The sequence below is a fragment of the Mustelus asterias genome, chromosome 6 (assembly GCF_964213995.1).
Source record: "Mustelus asterias chromosome 6, sMusAst1.hap1.1, whole genome shotgun sequence".
Taxonomy (NCBI): Eukaryota; Metazoa; Chordata; class Chondrichthyes; order Carcharhiniformes; family Triakidae; genus Mustelus; species Mustelus asterias.
Window position 1 is genome coordinate 107,255,764 of NC_135806.1, and position 15,491 is coordinate 107,271,254.

General features: G+C 39.6%; 1 protein-coding gene across 3 annotated transcripts in view; it reads right to left on the reverse strand.

Annotated features, from left to right (window-relative positions):
- Positions 1–15,491, reverse strand: part of ccdc125 (coiled-coil domain containing 125) — a 35,533-nt gene that overhangs the window by 7,165 nt on the left and 12,877 nt on the right. For all 3 annotated transcript variants that reach the window (XM_078214862.1, XM_078214863.1, XM_078214864.1), the window contains exons 5-9: positions 13,182–13,259; positions 8,381–8,466; positions 7,047–7,129; positions 5,064–5,179; positions 4,099–4,206 (exon numbers count right to left, since the gene is read on the reverse strand). In XM_078214862.1, coding sequence (XP_078070988.1) covers positions 4,099–4,206; positions 5,064–5,179; positions 7,047–7,129; positions 8,381–8,466; positions 13,182–13,259 — 471 coding nt within the window. The remainder of the gene's footprint in view (positions 1–4,098; positions 4,207–5,063; positions 5,180–7,046; positions 7,130–8,380; positions 8,467–13,181; positions 13,260–15,491) is intronic.

Below are 15,491 nucleotides of genomic sequence, written 5' to 3' on the forward strand. Positions count from 1 at the left end.
ATACCTGGCCCATCGTGCTTGTAACAGGTCTATGAAAGAGCTATTCATTTAGTCCCACTCCCCTGTTCTTTCTCCATAGTCTAGAATTTCTTTCCTTCAAGATTTAGTAAATTCCGTTTTAAAAGCTATTATTGGACTTGCTTCCACCGCCCTTTACAAGCCACGTGTGGCACATGGTAACATCTTGCTGCAGCGATTTTTCCTTGCGCCATCTTTGATTCCTTAATTTGGAGTCCTCTACCACTAAAAACAATTTTCTTTATTTACTCTAACAAAACATTTCAAGACTTGAACATCTCTATCAGGTCTCTGCTCAATCTTCTCTGCTGTAAGAGGAGGAGGCCTAGTTTCTGTAATTACTCTGCACTCTGCATCATTCTAATAAATTTCCTCCAAAGGCCCTCAAGCTCTGGTATCTGGTACCAGACTTCTAAGAAAATGACAGATGGTCTGGTAAACTCTGATTTATGTTTGTGATCTGCTCTTGAGCTATGCACAATCATAATAATTACTTAAAGGCACACATCGTCATATCCTAGTCAGGTCATTGTTCTATTAGGATCATTATTACTTATCCGCATGAAGAGTTGTAATTCTTTCAGCTGGCCTTGTGACGCCATTAAGGTCATCCCTTTTGTCATTCATTTATTGATGAATTCATCATACAGGAATAATGATGATAGAGATGTTTGAAAGACATGCTTTGGGAAGTTCTCAGTATTGGAATCAAAGTACACGTACAAGAGAAAATCCAAGACACTCATATTCCTGTAATTTCAAGATTCTTCAGTCAGCAAGTCAAAGATTTTCAACAGTTAAAGAGAAATTCAAATTCCTCTTACCTTTATGACATTATAAGATCTTGTGTAAAGACATACTGTTTCACATTTTTCATGAAAACTAAATCTAGTTTTTTCTGATTAATATTTATTATGGATTATTTTCCTTAGAGCAAGGAATATTTAGATGAGATTTGATACAGGGATTCAAAATCATGAATGGATTGGTAGTGTTTAAAGTTTTAAAGTTAAAGTTAATTTGTTAGTCACAAGTAAGGCTTACATTAACACTGCAATAAAGTTACTGTGAAATTCCCCTATACATAAGTATACATAACGATAAACTATTACAAGAGACACAGGTCTAGCAACCAGAGCATATCAATTTCAGGTGAATGGCAAAAGAACCAGAGGTGACATTGATCTGGAATAAATTGCCTGAAGAGGTGATGGAAGCAGATTCAATATGGACTTTCAGAAGAGAATTGGATCATTACTTGAACAGAAAATATTTATAGGGTTTGGGGTGAAGATCAGGATTGTGGGATTAATTTGAAAGTTTCAAAAAGGAGCTCGCAAGTTCCAATGTATGCAATAAATGCACTGCACTGACCCAAAAACTTCAAGAAATACAAATATCATCAAGATCCCTGAATGTGGATAGAAATTACCAGAGAAGCAGATCTGAAGTGACTGGGTAGCAGTCATTTTACTAACACTATTATCACTTCTCATTTTAGGCACAGAAATTTTAGGAATTCCGCACAAATGCCATTATAGAAAAACTACAGCATAAAACAGGCCCTTCGGCCCCACAAGTTGTGCCGAACATATCCCTACCTTTTAGGCCCACCTATAACCCTCCATCCTATTAAGTCATAATCCTATTGTGTCTGTCATCAGTATATTCCAGCTGCTACTTCCTCTCATCAAACAAGTTTGGCCTTCTATCTGTGCTGCACACTTTGCCAGCTAACACAACATTCAAGATGATCATTATCCCTTCTACAGTCCATTGATCATACGCCAACTCAGTATAATCACAGAATTGTTGCAACAAAGGCCATTCAGCTTGTCCTGGCTGCACCAGCTCTCCATTTGAACAATGAATTTAGTGCCATTCTCCAGCCTTCTCCCCACAACCCGCAAAATCTTCTTTTACAGGTAACAATCTAATTCCATTTTGAATGCCTCGGTTGAACATGCCTCCACCACACTCATGCAGTGCATTCCAGATGTTAACCGCTTGCTGCATGAAAATGTTTTTTCTCATGTCACTATTGCTTCTTATGTCAATTATTTTAAATCTGTGCCCCTTTGTTCTTGATCATTCCAACAATGGGAACAGTTTCTCCCTATCTACTCAATCCAGACGTCTCATAATGTTGAGCACCCCTGTCAAATATCGTCTCAACCATCTCTTCTCCAAGGACAACTGTCCCAACTTCCCCAATCTATTCTCATAAACGAAGTTCCTAAACCCTGAAACCATTCTCATTAATCTTTTCTGCACTCTCTCCAATGCCTTCACATCTTTCCCGAAGTGCAGCACCCAAAACTGAGTGCAATGCTCCAACTGAGGCTGGAATTCAACATAACCTCTTTCCTCTTGTAGTCTTTGACCCTGTTAATAAAGCCTAGGATACTGTATGCTTTATTAACCACTCTCTCAACCTGTCCTGCCACCTTCAATAACTTATGCACACAAACACCCAGGTCCCTGTGCTACTGCTCCCCCTTTGGAGTTGTATCCTTTATTTCATATTGTCTCTCCCTGTTCTATCGAGAGGAATCATTTCACATTTCTCCACACTGAACTTCATCTGCCACTTGTATGGCCATTCCACCAACTGATCGATGTCCTTTTGAAGTTCTTCACTATCCTCTTCACAGTTAATAATACTGTCTCCAAACCCTAAGGTGTCCTTTTTTTAAAAAGTACTGTAATCATCATTCTAGCAAAATCCTCATCCCTTTTTAATCTCTTAAAAGTTGGAATAAAAGTTGGAGTAAAATACTGAAGCCACATGATTTATTAACTAAACAGAGTTGTTCTAGCTCTTCTATGTGTTCATTAGATACATTATTTACCAACCTTACATCAATTATAACTGAAGAGCCAAATGAGAATATTAAGAGGATGAAATTCCTCAGAATTTGTGCCATTGTAACAATGTCAAAGATTTAGCAGAAATCCTGTTTGCGCCCTTAACTGAAGTTTCAGCTTAACTTCCTACGTTATGGTAGGGCATCAGGAAAAACACCAAGAAAATTCATTTAAGACTCTTACAGATATTTTTTTGTTTCAATAGGATCTCAGACCTACAATAAGCTCTACAATAATGTTAAACCGTTCTGGGTTTTTTTAAGGGTTCACACGGTCCAACATTGTAAATATAACTGCATTATGAATCTCAAGCATCACAGTGCGAGGTCGTGCACTTTGGAAAAAAGAATAGAGGCATGGACTATTTTCTAAACGGTGACAAAATTCATAATGCTAAAGTGCAAAGGGACTTGGGAGTCCTAGTCCAGGATTCTCTAAAGGTAAACTTGCAGGTTGAGTCCGTAATTAAGAAAGCAAATGTAATGTTGTCATTTATCTCAAGAGGCTTGGAATACAAAAGCAGGGATGTACTTCTGAGGCTTTATAAAGCACTGGTTAGGCCCCATTTGGAGTACTGTGAGCAATTTTGGGCCCCACACCTCAGGAAGGACATACTGGCACTGGAGCGGGTCCAGCGGAGATTCACACGGATGATCCCAGGAATGGTAGGCCTGACATACGATGAACGTCTGAGGATCGTGGGATTATATTCATTGGAGTTTAGGAGGTTGAGGGGAGATCTAATAGAAACTTACAAGATAATGAACGGCTTAGATAGGATGGACGTAGGGAAGTTGTTTCCATTAGCAGGGGAGACTAGGACGCGGGGGCACAGCCTTAGAATAAAAGGGAGTCACTTTAGAACAGAGATGAGGAGAAATTTCTTCAGCCAGAGAGTGGTAGGTCTGTGGAATTCATTGCCACAGAGGGCTGTGGAGGCCGAGACGTTGAGCGTCTTCAAGACAGAAATTGATAAATTCTTGATTTCTCGAGGAATTAAGGGCTATGGGGAGAGAGCGGGTAAACGGAGTTGAAATCAACCATGATTGAATGGTGGAGTGGACTCGATGGGCCGAATGGCCTTACTTCCGCTCCTATGTCTTATGGTCTTATGGTGGTAGAATAAACTCATTTTAACTGATCAAAAACTGATAGATTTATAATCTCAATTTTTTTTTTAAAACCTAGTAACAAATTTCAAAAGTAATGAACCTCTTCCTCCAGCTGCAGCAGTTGTTTGCGGGTGGCAGCTGCCGTTCTGGCACACGCACAGGGCTCTGCTCCGTTACCATTACAGTGACATGCTCCAAGCACTCCCAGCTGAAGGAAAACAACAGAAATCTGGATTAACGGAGAGGTGCAGTCAACTGAAATATAATTATCAAATGTTTATCTAAAAATTCCAACTAACTTAGAACTACAGTTCATAAGCTTCACTGATCTAGTGCAAGGCTCCAAATTGCAGATGAGCAGCTTGTTTAATGACACAGAACCATTCCCCACATAGCTTGTAAGAAAATTCATGCCAAAACAGAAGCAGCCACATTAGTACTGATTGAAAGGGCAAGCCGCAGCTAGAAAAATAATTATTCGAGCGTCAATTTGACTCAGTTGGTTGCACTCTCACCTGAGTCAAAAGGTTATGGGTTTAAGTCTCACTGCAGGATTTCAGCACATAACCTAGGCTGACATTGTAATAGGGGCTATTTTTCAGATGAAAGATTAAATCAAGGCTTCGTCTATCTTCCTGGATGGATACAAAAGATTCCATGGTACTAAGTGGAGGACAGGAGATGTTCCTGAAGTGAAAATTTGACAGGCTTACAGCGTTTGGTTTCTCTCCTCTTCTCCCGGTCTTTTCCTCCCTCCCTTCCATTCAGTCTTCACTATGATTATCAGCTTCAGTGACCTGCCACACAATGTAGTCTCAAATCTCTGCCAATGTTGTACCCCCTTTGATCACTGTTTCAAGTGAATAATTTAGTTTTGACTCTCGTTTCTGAATAGCATTCCCAAAAGTGTGAATGCACCATCACACAACCATTGTTAAGAAAATAAATCTGTATTTTTTTTCAATTTCATATGCACTGATCAACCTGGATAATTTTATAAAATTAAATGTAGAATAAAAACAGAAGTCATACACAGGAAGTAAAGGGGTTTACTGGGATTTTTACCTCCAATGTTGTAACCTCAGTGAAGTGTTTCTTGTCTACCGGCAATGTTTTTTGAAATGTGTGCTGATCTTTTGCATCTAGCATGGCAAGTAGCTCTGAACATTGTTGATTCAAAACTAAGAAAACAAATATAATGAGATATATGAAACAAATAGATGTGTTTAGTTAAAGGGTCGCAGTAAACATTTTAAAACAACAAAAAGATGCCACAAAATCAACTTGCAATGTTTCCAAATCTGGTCACTTTGATAGTGTTTTAAACAAGACTCAAATAACTTATAAAACCTTTTGGTTATAAACCAAATATTTTAATGCATGCACAAATATTATGTTTGTATTTTGCAAGGAGTTACTCCAGTGGACTGACTGACCAGAAAGCGGACTTTTAATTATAAAGCTACTGTTTTCCATTTCTCCCGGTAAAAGTAGAAAAGTCAGAAGTTGGTATTCCAATTGCCAAATCTAATTGGGATAAAAAGCCACTGATTGGTTAACTGCAGAGGGTAAAATTACATCAGAATATTTTTCTGTCAAAATTCAAATCAAAATCTTCAGGCGGACAAGTATGTTGGCGATGCAATTTAGAGTGTGCCAGTGCAAGAATGCTTTGTGAGGTGAGGCCTTCATATCAGGGAAAAGGCATATTTGGGAGAGGGTAGACGGCTGATGGAATTTAAATTCAATTAATAAAAAATGTCAGGTAGGTAGAGGCGAGGCCACAATCAAATTAGCCACGAATCATGGAGCGGGCTTGAAAGGTCAAACGTCCTGGCATTGAGAGCCCGAGGCTAGAAACAGGAGGGATGATAATTCCATGTAATCAAAGAGTGTGCCAAAACTCAAGAATGTCACTACATGAATAATCATCGTTTAGGAAATCTAATAGAAGTCATGGTCCATAAAGGAGTCACCACCTTGAAAGATTGAGTGTATCGGAGCATATAAATGGGAACAAGAAATTTTTAAAATATCAATACTACAGGGCGGCACGGTAGCACAGTGGTTAGCACTGCTGCTTCACAGCTCCAGGGTCCCGGGTTCGATTCCCGGCTCGGGTCACTGTCTGTGTGGAGTTTGCACATTCTCCTCGTGTCTGCATGGGTTTCCTCCGGGTGCTCCGGTTTCCTCCCACAGTCCAAAGATGTGCGGGTTAGGTTGATTGGCCAGGTTAAAAATTGCCCCTTAGAGTCCTGTGATGCGTAGGTTAGTGGGATTAGCGGGTAAATATGTGGGGGTAGGGCCTGGGTGGGATTGTGGTCGGTGCAGACTCGATGGGCCGAATGACCTCCTTCTGCACTGTAGGGTTTCTATGATTTCTAGAACATGAAAGGTGGCAAATCTGATCTTCAGTCTGCTAGGTGAGTCAATTCACCCAGAAAGCTTGCTGCAATTGAACTCAAGGCCAGGTTTAGGGAGGGAAAAACTGGCAAAGGAACTCACTCCAAATCGCTTTCCAATGTGTATCTGGTGAGAATGCAAGCAAGGATCTGACTCTGACTGTAACATGAACGGTCTGCCAAGACTCACCATCAAGGATCAAAAATGAATGATGGTCATTTGAGCGGAAGAGAAAAATATAATGGGTCCAAAAATGTTCCTGGGCAATTCATCATTGGATCGGCAAGTTAGTAGCTGGACCATCCAAACAACAAAGTATACAGGTCAATCAGTTGTTTATTAGTCTCAGCTGAATTGTGGTAGGGTGACTACAATTGGCCTTGGTGATAAAAGGTTAAATTGCAACCCTTGCTTGAAGCCTATTGGTTTGAATATTATTGGAGGGGACAGGAACAGTCTTTGCTGTAATACAGTCAAATAGTCTGCCAGCATTCAACATTAAGACTCTCATATGAATAATGATCAAGGTATTCTCAGATTTTTAACATTGTTTTCACCACTGGAACTTGCATCTGAATCTGTCCCAGACTGATGCAATGAAGAGCTCCTTCACCTTGTCACAGTACAATAAAGCACTATACTCACCAGCATTTTCTGATTTGAGATCCCGAATCTCAGCATCTTTTGCCTCCAAAGTTTTTGTAAGTTCAGCATTTTCAATATACATCCTGTGAAGAAAAGGAAAATTGAAGATTTCATTGTTCGTGTGCAAGCACTTAAGGAAATAGAATTTCAAATAAAGAGCTTCAACAGTCATGCATAATTATTTGACAAATAGAAAAGTTAGTTCAACAAAAATTTAACTAGTGGCATGATATTACAGTACCAACAAAAATGACTCAACCAATTAAGTGTTGATTGATCTTCAATCCGTATGGGAACAGAGGGATGTACAGAACTAGGGAAGATAACTGCAGCTAATTTGAGTATTCCCATTGAGTATTACAGAGGGGACGAGAACGGCAAGAAATTAAGTGGAAAAGCCTGGAAAATTAAAATCAGAAAGGTTCAAAGTGATTGGGATTAGTAATTAACAAGAGGCAAAGAAAAATCTATTTGCCCAAGCCATAGGCCTTCCTCCTGTGAACACAGGAATTCAACTCAAAAACTGCCCATCACCATGATGTGGAGATGCCGGCGTTGGACTGGGGTAAGCACAGTAAGAAGTCTCACAACACCAGGTTAAAGTCCAACAGGTTTATTTGGTAGCAAATACCATAAGCTTTCGGAGCAACATTGCTCCGAAAGCTTATGGTATTTGCTACCAAATAAACCTGTTGGACTTTAACCTGGTGTTGTGAGACTTCTTACTGTCATCACCATGATCACAGAGATCATTACACACTTGACATATCAACATAGACGTTTGATTTGAATTACAAACATATGCGTGCTGTTACTTTGCAGAGAAAGATAATGTGATGTACAGTAAATATATGCAAGATACCACTGGACAAGTGAAATTTGCAACAGAGGCTTTCTAACCACAGCAAATGCCCGAATGAATCAGAATTTACGCCAGAATTTAATCAGTCAGCTGAATGAAAATTGCATAAGGCTTGAGCAATTCCATCCCCATCACCCCAAACCCAATATGAATTCACTCTATAAGGGAGCGACAAGAACCTCAATAGGAATGAGAAACCAAATGGGGAAACATACAAGGGAAGAAACAACAAATAAACCATGTGGGATTCGAGTGAACGCAATCAAAAATTCAAGGTCAAAATAAGTTGCCTTTACTATATCCCTCCCCGCTCCCCCACCACCATCATACCACTCTTCACCCCCTAACCTATTAAGGGAAATTAAAATTAACTGGCTTGATTACAGAATCTTCATGTTCCTCAAAGGAAGGTTTTATCATCTCAAAACACAGAGTTATCATGACAAATTTTTGCATTCATAAGTCTACTAACCGATCATATCTTGTAATCCAGAACTGTTCTACATTCTTAAATTTATCCTGTTTCAAGTCATTTTCCCACTGTAATACATTTATCTCCTGTAAAAAGAGCAACAAACGATTAAATACTTATTTACCAATGTCATCAAAGTAACATTGCACAAGGCTTTCTGAACCTCTGCATCCTCTTTCAATAATCCTGAGGCCAGCAGTTATGGACACATTAGAGGCACACAAGCACTGATAAGGCATCGGAGAAAGATTAGGATTTTTAAAAAAATACAGATTTCATACCAAAGTACAGTGAAACCTCTTCTGACTAAGATCAGCTACCTTTGCTTCAGGAATTAATACTTGGATTTGTAGGGCTAGGTCAACTACAAGAGGGCACAGGTTTAAGATGAGAAGGGGTAAGCTTAGGGGAGATGTGCGGGAAAAGTTTTCACACAGAGGGTGGTGGGCGCCTGGAACACACTGCCAGTGGAGGTGGTGGAAGCAGGTGCGTTAGCAACATTCAAGGTGTATCTTGATAAGACACATGAACAATACCCTCGGGTTTTGAAAAACATGGCTGCAGAGATAGTGGATGTCTTAGTTATGACTTTTGTTAGGGATCAGACCAGAAACTCCAAGGTACATTACGAAGTTAACCAAGACCCTAACTTTTCCTTTTGATTTTGGCATTCGGGTGAGCATAAGGTGTTTAGCTCTAAGTATAATTCAATTGGCCCACGAGGAAGCTTTTATCAAAACAAACTTTATTTAAGAACACTGATGGAATATAACAAAACAAATTAATATAACTTTTACCAATTAAAATACTTAAATATGACAAAGTATCATTCTTAATAGCTATCCATCTCTATTGTTCCAATTTAGCAGTATCTCCACAAACATAAATCTCTTCTTCAGAATCAGTCAGCGCCAAAAGTAGATGTCGATTTTCGAGTTTGCTGACGACACCACCGTAGTGGGTCGGATCTCAAACAATGACGAGACGGAGAACAGGAATGAGAGAACCTGGTGAACTGGTGCAGCAACAATAATCTCTCCCTCAATGTCAACTAAATGAAGGAGATAGTCATTGACTTCAGGAAGCATAGTGGAGAACATGCCCCCGCCTACATCAATGGGGATGAAGTAGAAATGGCTTCAGGTTTTTAGGTGTCCAGATCACCAACAACTTGTACTGGACCCCCTATGCTGACACTATAGTTAAGAAAGCCCACTAACGCCTCTACTGTCTCAGAAGACTAAGGAAACTTGGCGTGTTCGCTACGACTCTCACCAATTTTTACAGATGCCCCATAGAAAGCATTCTTTCTGGTTGTATCACACCCTAGTTATGACTGCCTACACCCTCGCTATAGCTGTAACATTATATTCTGCACTCTCTCAATTCCCTCTCTATGAATGGTTTGCTTTGTCTATATAGTGCACAAGAACATAAGAAATAGGAGCAGGAGTCGGCCATCTAGCCCCTCGAGCCTGTCCCGCCATTCAATAAGGTCATGGCTGATCTGAAGTGGATCAGTTCCACTTACCCGCCTGATACCTATAACTCCTAATTCCCTTACCGATCAGGAATCCGTCTATCCGTGATTTAAACATATTCAACGAGGTAGCCTCCACCACTTCAGTGGGCAGAGAATTCCAGAGATTCACCACCCCCCGAGAAGAAGTTCCTCCTCAACTCTGTCCTAAACTGACCCCCCTTTATTTTCAGGCTGTGCCCTCTAGTTCTAGTTTCCTTTCCAAGTGGAAAGAATCTCTCCACCTCTACCCTATCCAGCCCCTTCATTATCTTATAGGTCTCTATAAGATCCCCCCTCAGCCTTCTAAATTCCAATGAGTACAAACCCAATCTGCTCAGTCTCTCCTCATAATCAACACCCCTCATCTCTGGTATCAACCTGGTGAACCTTCTCTGCACTCCCTCCAAGGCCAATATATCCTTCCGCAAATAAGGGGACCAATACTGCACACACTATTCCAGCTGCGGCCTCACCAATGCCCTGTACAGATGCAGCAAGACATCTCTGCTTTTATATTCTATCCCCCTTGCGATATAGGCCAACATCCCATTTGCCTTCTTGATCACCTGTTGCACCTGCAGACTGGGTTTTTGCGTCTCATGCACAAGGACCCCCAGGTCCCTCTACACAGAGGCATGTTGTAATTTCTTTCCATTTAGATAATAATCCAATTTGCTATTATTTCCTCCAAAGTGAATAACCTCGCAATGGAAACAATACTGTCACTAGATTTCCAGCCTTTTAGTACCTCTGGACTATGATCCAGACAGTTTTCTGACTCTCATACAGCAGAATCTCAGAGCAAGTTTCACTGCCAAACAGCAGAATCTCATAGAAAGATACTTATTTCCTGGCAGATTCCAGTCTCCAACTTCTGAGAGGAAAAGAGAGGCAATGCTCTTTAACAATCCAAGCAGCATCTGACTTGAATATTCTGTGTAAGCCTAGCTTCACCCAGTTGCATGATTTGTTCCCTGTCAATCATCCTAATCGAGTTCCGATCTGCAAAACCCCAGGGGAATCACTAAAATCAGTAGAACTGCATTAGTTCAGATTGAAACAAATATTCTAGCAATTAGGAGCAATTATGCTGCTGCAATATCCATAGAGGATTTCGGTTGTAGACCCAGCAGCACTGGTTAGAACAAACCATAAAAGAAACAATCCTACACAAGATACATGACTTAAATACATTTCTTAAAGGCACAGTATTGTCACATTTTTCAGAATTCCACAAATTCTAGAACAGTCCCTATGGATTAGAAAAGTAGCAGATATCATTTCAGAAAGGAAAACAGGTGACTTCCAGCCAATTAGTCTCACATCAGAAGTAGGGAGATTGCTGGAATCTATTGTTAAGTGGTAACAGTGCGCTTAGAAAATCACTATGATTGGACAAAGTCAACCCGATTTTATGAAAAGGAAATTATGCTCAACAAACCTGTTGGAATTTTTTTTTTAGGGTGTACCTAGTATGATGGTCAAAAGGGAAACCAGTGAATGTAGTATATTGGATTTTCAGAAGGCATTCAATAAGGTGCCACAAAAGGCATTATTATTCAAGATTAGGGCTCATGGGGTTAATGTAATTTATTGGCCAAAGATTGAAGTTTGGTTAAAGGACATAAATGAAGAACAGAAATAAACAGGTCATTTTGGGTTGACAATTTGCAACTAGTGGAGTGCTGCAAACATCAGCCTGGGACTTAACTATTTACATTCTATATTAATGACATGGATAGAACAAAGAACAATACAGCACAGGGACAGGCCCTTTGGCCTACCAAGCCTGCGCCGATTGTCGGCTTTTATCCTGCTGTTCACCTCCCGTTCATGTTCTTATGTCCCCCTGAAGTCTATTTCTGTCCTCCTCACCATTCATAGTATGTCACCTGTAAACTTAAAATTGCTCCCTTTTTAACACAATCCAAAACATAAAGAGCAGTGATATCAGTACTGACCAGTGTGGGGCACCACTAAACACTTCCTTCCAATCTGAGAAATACCCATTCAATACAATATTTAATCTGCACTTTTCATTCCTTTTAGCCAATTTTGTATCCACACAGCCACTCTCTTTTTGATCCCAAAGGCTTCAATTTAGCTATCAAGTCTATCATGTGGTGCTTCACCATATGCCTTTTTAAAATCCATACACAAGTCAGCTCTACTATCCTCATCAACCCACTCCATTAAATCAAAGAATTTCAATTAATCAACCGAGATTTGCCTTTTAAAAAACCTGTGCTGACTTTCATTTACTAACTAATTTTACGAAATTCCAATTAATTTTGTCTTGGATTATTGTCTCTAAATGTTTCCATACCACTGAGATTAGGCTGACAGTTGCCAGGTTTATCCCATTCCCCTTTTTAAAAATAGGGATATAACAATTATAATCTGCCAGTCATCTGGCAATACTCCCATATCCAAGGACGACTGGAAGATTATGACCAGAGACTCCACAATTTCCACCCTTATTGCCCTCAGCAAGCTAGATTGCAGCTGGTGTGGACTGGGTGACCTTACTATCCATGCATTATTTTTGGTACCTTTGCTTTATTTTTATTCAGTCCAATTTCTCCAATACCTTTGTTCTTTACTGTGACATTGGCAACATGTTTTTCTTTTGCAAAGACAAATGCAACATACTCATTTAGTACATCAGCCATGCCCTTGGTCTCCACAAAATTCTCTCCTTTTTGGTCAATTAATTGACCCTTTTCCTTGACTTTCCTTTTACTAAAGAGTACATTACACAAAGATAACATGCCAAGGTTGTTCTGATGATGCTCTCCCAGATATCAAATCACAACAAAAGCAAAATGTCCTTTGTAACTCACTTGAGAAAAGGAGGAAGATTCCACACAATTACCCAATGGAACAAAATGTAAATGAAACTGAAACACTGTTTAAAGATAACATTCGGACCATCCCGATGGTCATAAGTCAACAATATAAACATTATCATGCAAGATAAATGGAGAAAAGGTACACCACACAAGACAGATTCATTAAAAGAGTAACGCATGTTGTGCACAAACTTGTTAATGCAAAAAATTACAATTTGGAAAAGAATAGTTATAAACTTGATTTGAAAAAGGTAGAATCTCCAAATATATTTTATTTGTAATATAAATTATTTTTTAATTTTAAATGATTTGTACTTAGCTGGACTTCTTAAAGAAACATAATTTAAATTGAAATGAAAATGTTTCTACAATAACTAAGAGGAATTGGAAAAAAATAAATATTTGCATTTATCTACACGCGATTTACCTTTTCTAAAATCTTATTTCGTTCTCCTGTTTTTTGAAGTAATGTCTTTGTATGTGTAGTGGCTTTATCAAGCACAGCCTGTTAAATATAGAGTGGTACAATCGTAAGTACATTGGAACATATGCAGGACATCATTTATTTTCCATATTTAGAAGAAAAGCACTTTGAAGAAAGCTGACAAATGAATAGTAGAAAACTTCAAATACTATTACAGTATGGGCAAAAGAAATTTTGTCCCTTTACTTGGATAGGTTTTAAGTAGTTTGGTTCACTCAAAATAGTATTGGCCAGCTGTGGCTCTGGCACATCATTATGAAATTCTCCCAGTTTTCTGCATTGCCAATGCAGATGTTCTTTGTCACAAGAACAAAAACCTCTTTTATTAAACCACTCTCAGAATGTGGGCATCACTGGCAAGGCCAGTCCATCTTAACAAGCCATTTTTTTGAACCACTGAATGCAGTTTAGTAATAGAGTGGCTTGCTACACCATTCCAGTGAGCAGTTAAGACTCAATCATGTTGGCTGTGGATCTGGAATCACATAGACCAGTCCGATTAACAATGGCAGATTGCCTTCTCTAAAGAGGTTGAATTTTTACAACAATCCAGTTGTTTTGTGGTCACTATTATTGATATTAGCTTTTAATTACAAATGTATTTAATGATTTGAATTCAAATTCCCCAGCTGCTGCTGGAATTTGAACAAACCTCAAAATCATTTGTCCAGGTGCATGGGATTACTAGTCCAATAACATAAATGCAATGTGACCACTGTGGTCATTTTTCCCCTGCATCTTAAATAACTTGCTCCATTATATTCACATCTTTTTATTCTATTACTGCATTTTCATGGCCTCATTAAGATAATCTTTCTACATCATAGTCATTGCTTCCTTTCTGTTTTTCCAAAGAAAAACCCTGAAGGGGCAGTATAACATTGTCAGCCATTTAGAGAGGACAAGTAAACATGGTTGGCACCCTGCAAGAAATTTACAACTGTTGCTGGGTCAAAATCCTGGAATTCCCTCTCTAACAGCACAGTGTACCAATACCTCAGGGACTGCGGCAGTTCACGAACACAGCTCACCACCATCTTTTGAAGGGCAACTGGGGATGGGCAATAAATGCTGGTCAGCCAGCAATGCCCACATCCCGTAAATTAATTTTTAAAAAAAAGTTCAGCAGGTAATAAAGTTTAAAAGTTTATTAATTAGTGACACATTAATTAGTGACACTGCAATGAAGTTACTGTGAAAATCCCCCAGTCGCCACATTCCAACACCTGTTCGGGTACATTGAGGGAGAATTTAGCATGGCCAATGCACCTAATCAGCATGTCTTTCTGACTATGGGAGGAAACCCACAGACATGGGGAGAACTCCGCACAGTCACCCAAGCCGGGAATCAAACCCGGGTCCCTGGCGTGGTGAGGCAGCAATGCTAACCACTGTGCCACCCCATAGGGAAGGCAAATGAATGTTGGCCCTCATATCAAAGAGAATGGAGTACAAAAATAGGTAAGACTTGCCAAAACTATACAGGCACTAGTTTAACCACACCTGGAATACTCTGAACAGTTTTGGTCCCCTTACCAAAGGAAAAACATAAGAGCATTGGAGGCAGTCCAGAGAAGGTTCATGACGTTGATCCTAGGAATGGAGGAATTTTCTTATGAGCGGAGACTAAGTCTGTACTCATTGGAGTTTAAATGAGAGGCAAACGTATTGAGACATATAGGATTCGCAGGGGGCATGACAGGGTAGATGCTGAGAGGCTGTTTTCCCTTGTGGCAGAGTCGAGGACCAGAGAGTAAGGGAATCTCAGAATAATGGATCACCCATTTAAGATGTGGAGATGCCGGCGTTGGACTGGGGTAAACACAGTAAGAAGTTTAACAACACCAGGTTAAAGTCCAACAGGTTTATTTGGTAGCAAAAGCCACACAAGCTTTCGGAGCTCCAAGCCCCTTCTTCGGGTGAGTGGGAATTCTGTTCACAAACAGGGCATATAAAGACACAAACTCAATTTACATGAATAATGGTTGGAATGCGAATACTTACAGCTAATCAAGTCTTTAAGAAACAAAACAACGTGAGTGGAGAGAGCATCAAGACAGGCTAAAAAGATGTGTCTTGTCTAGAAGATGCACTACCAGCCTTACTTGAATAACACTCATTTCTCTGCCACTGAGGGGGAGGGAGAAATATCATGGAGACATCACTTCAAAGTTCCCTTCCAAGTCATGCACCATCCCAATTTACAGCTATATATAGTAATTTCTTCATTGTTGTTTAGTCAATATATGATTC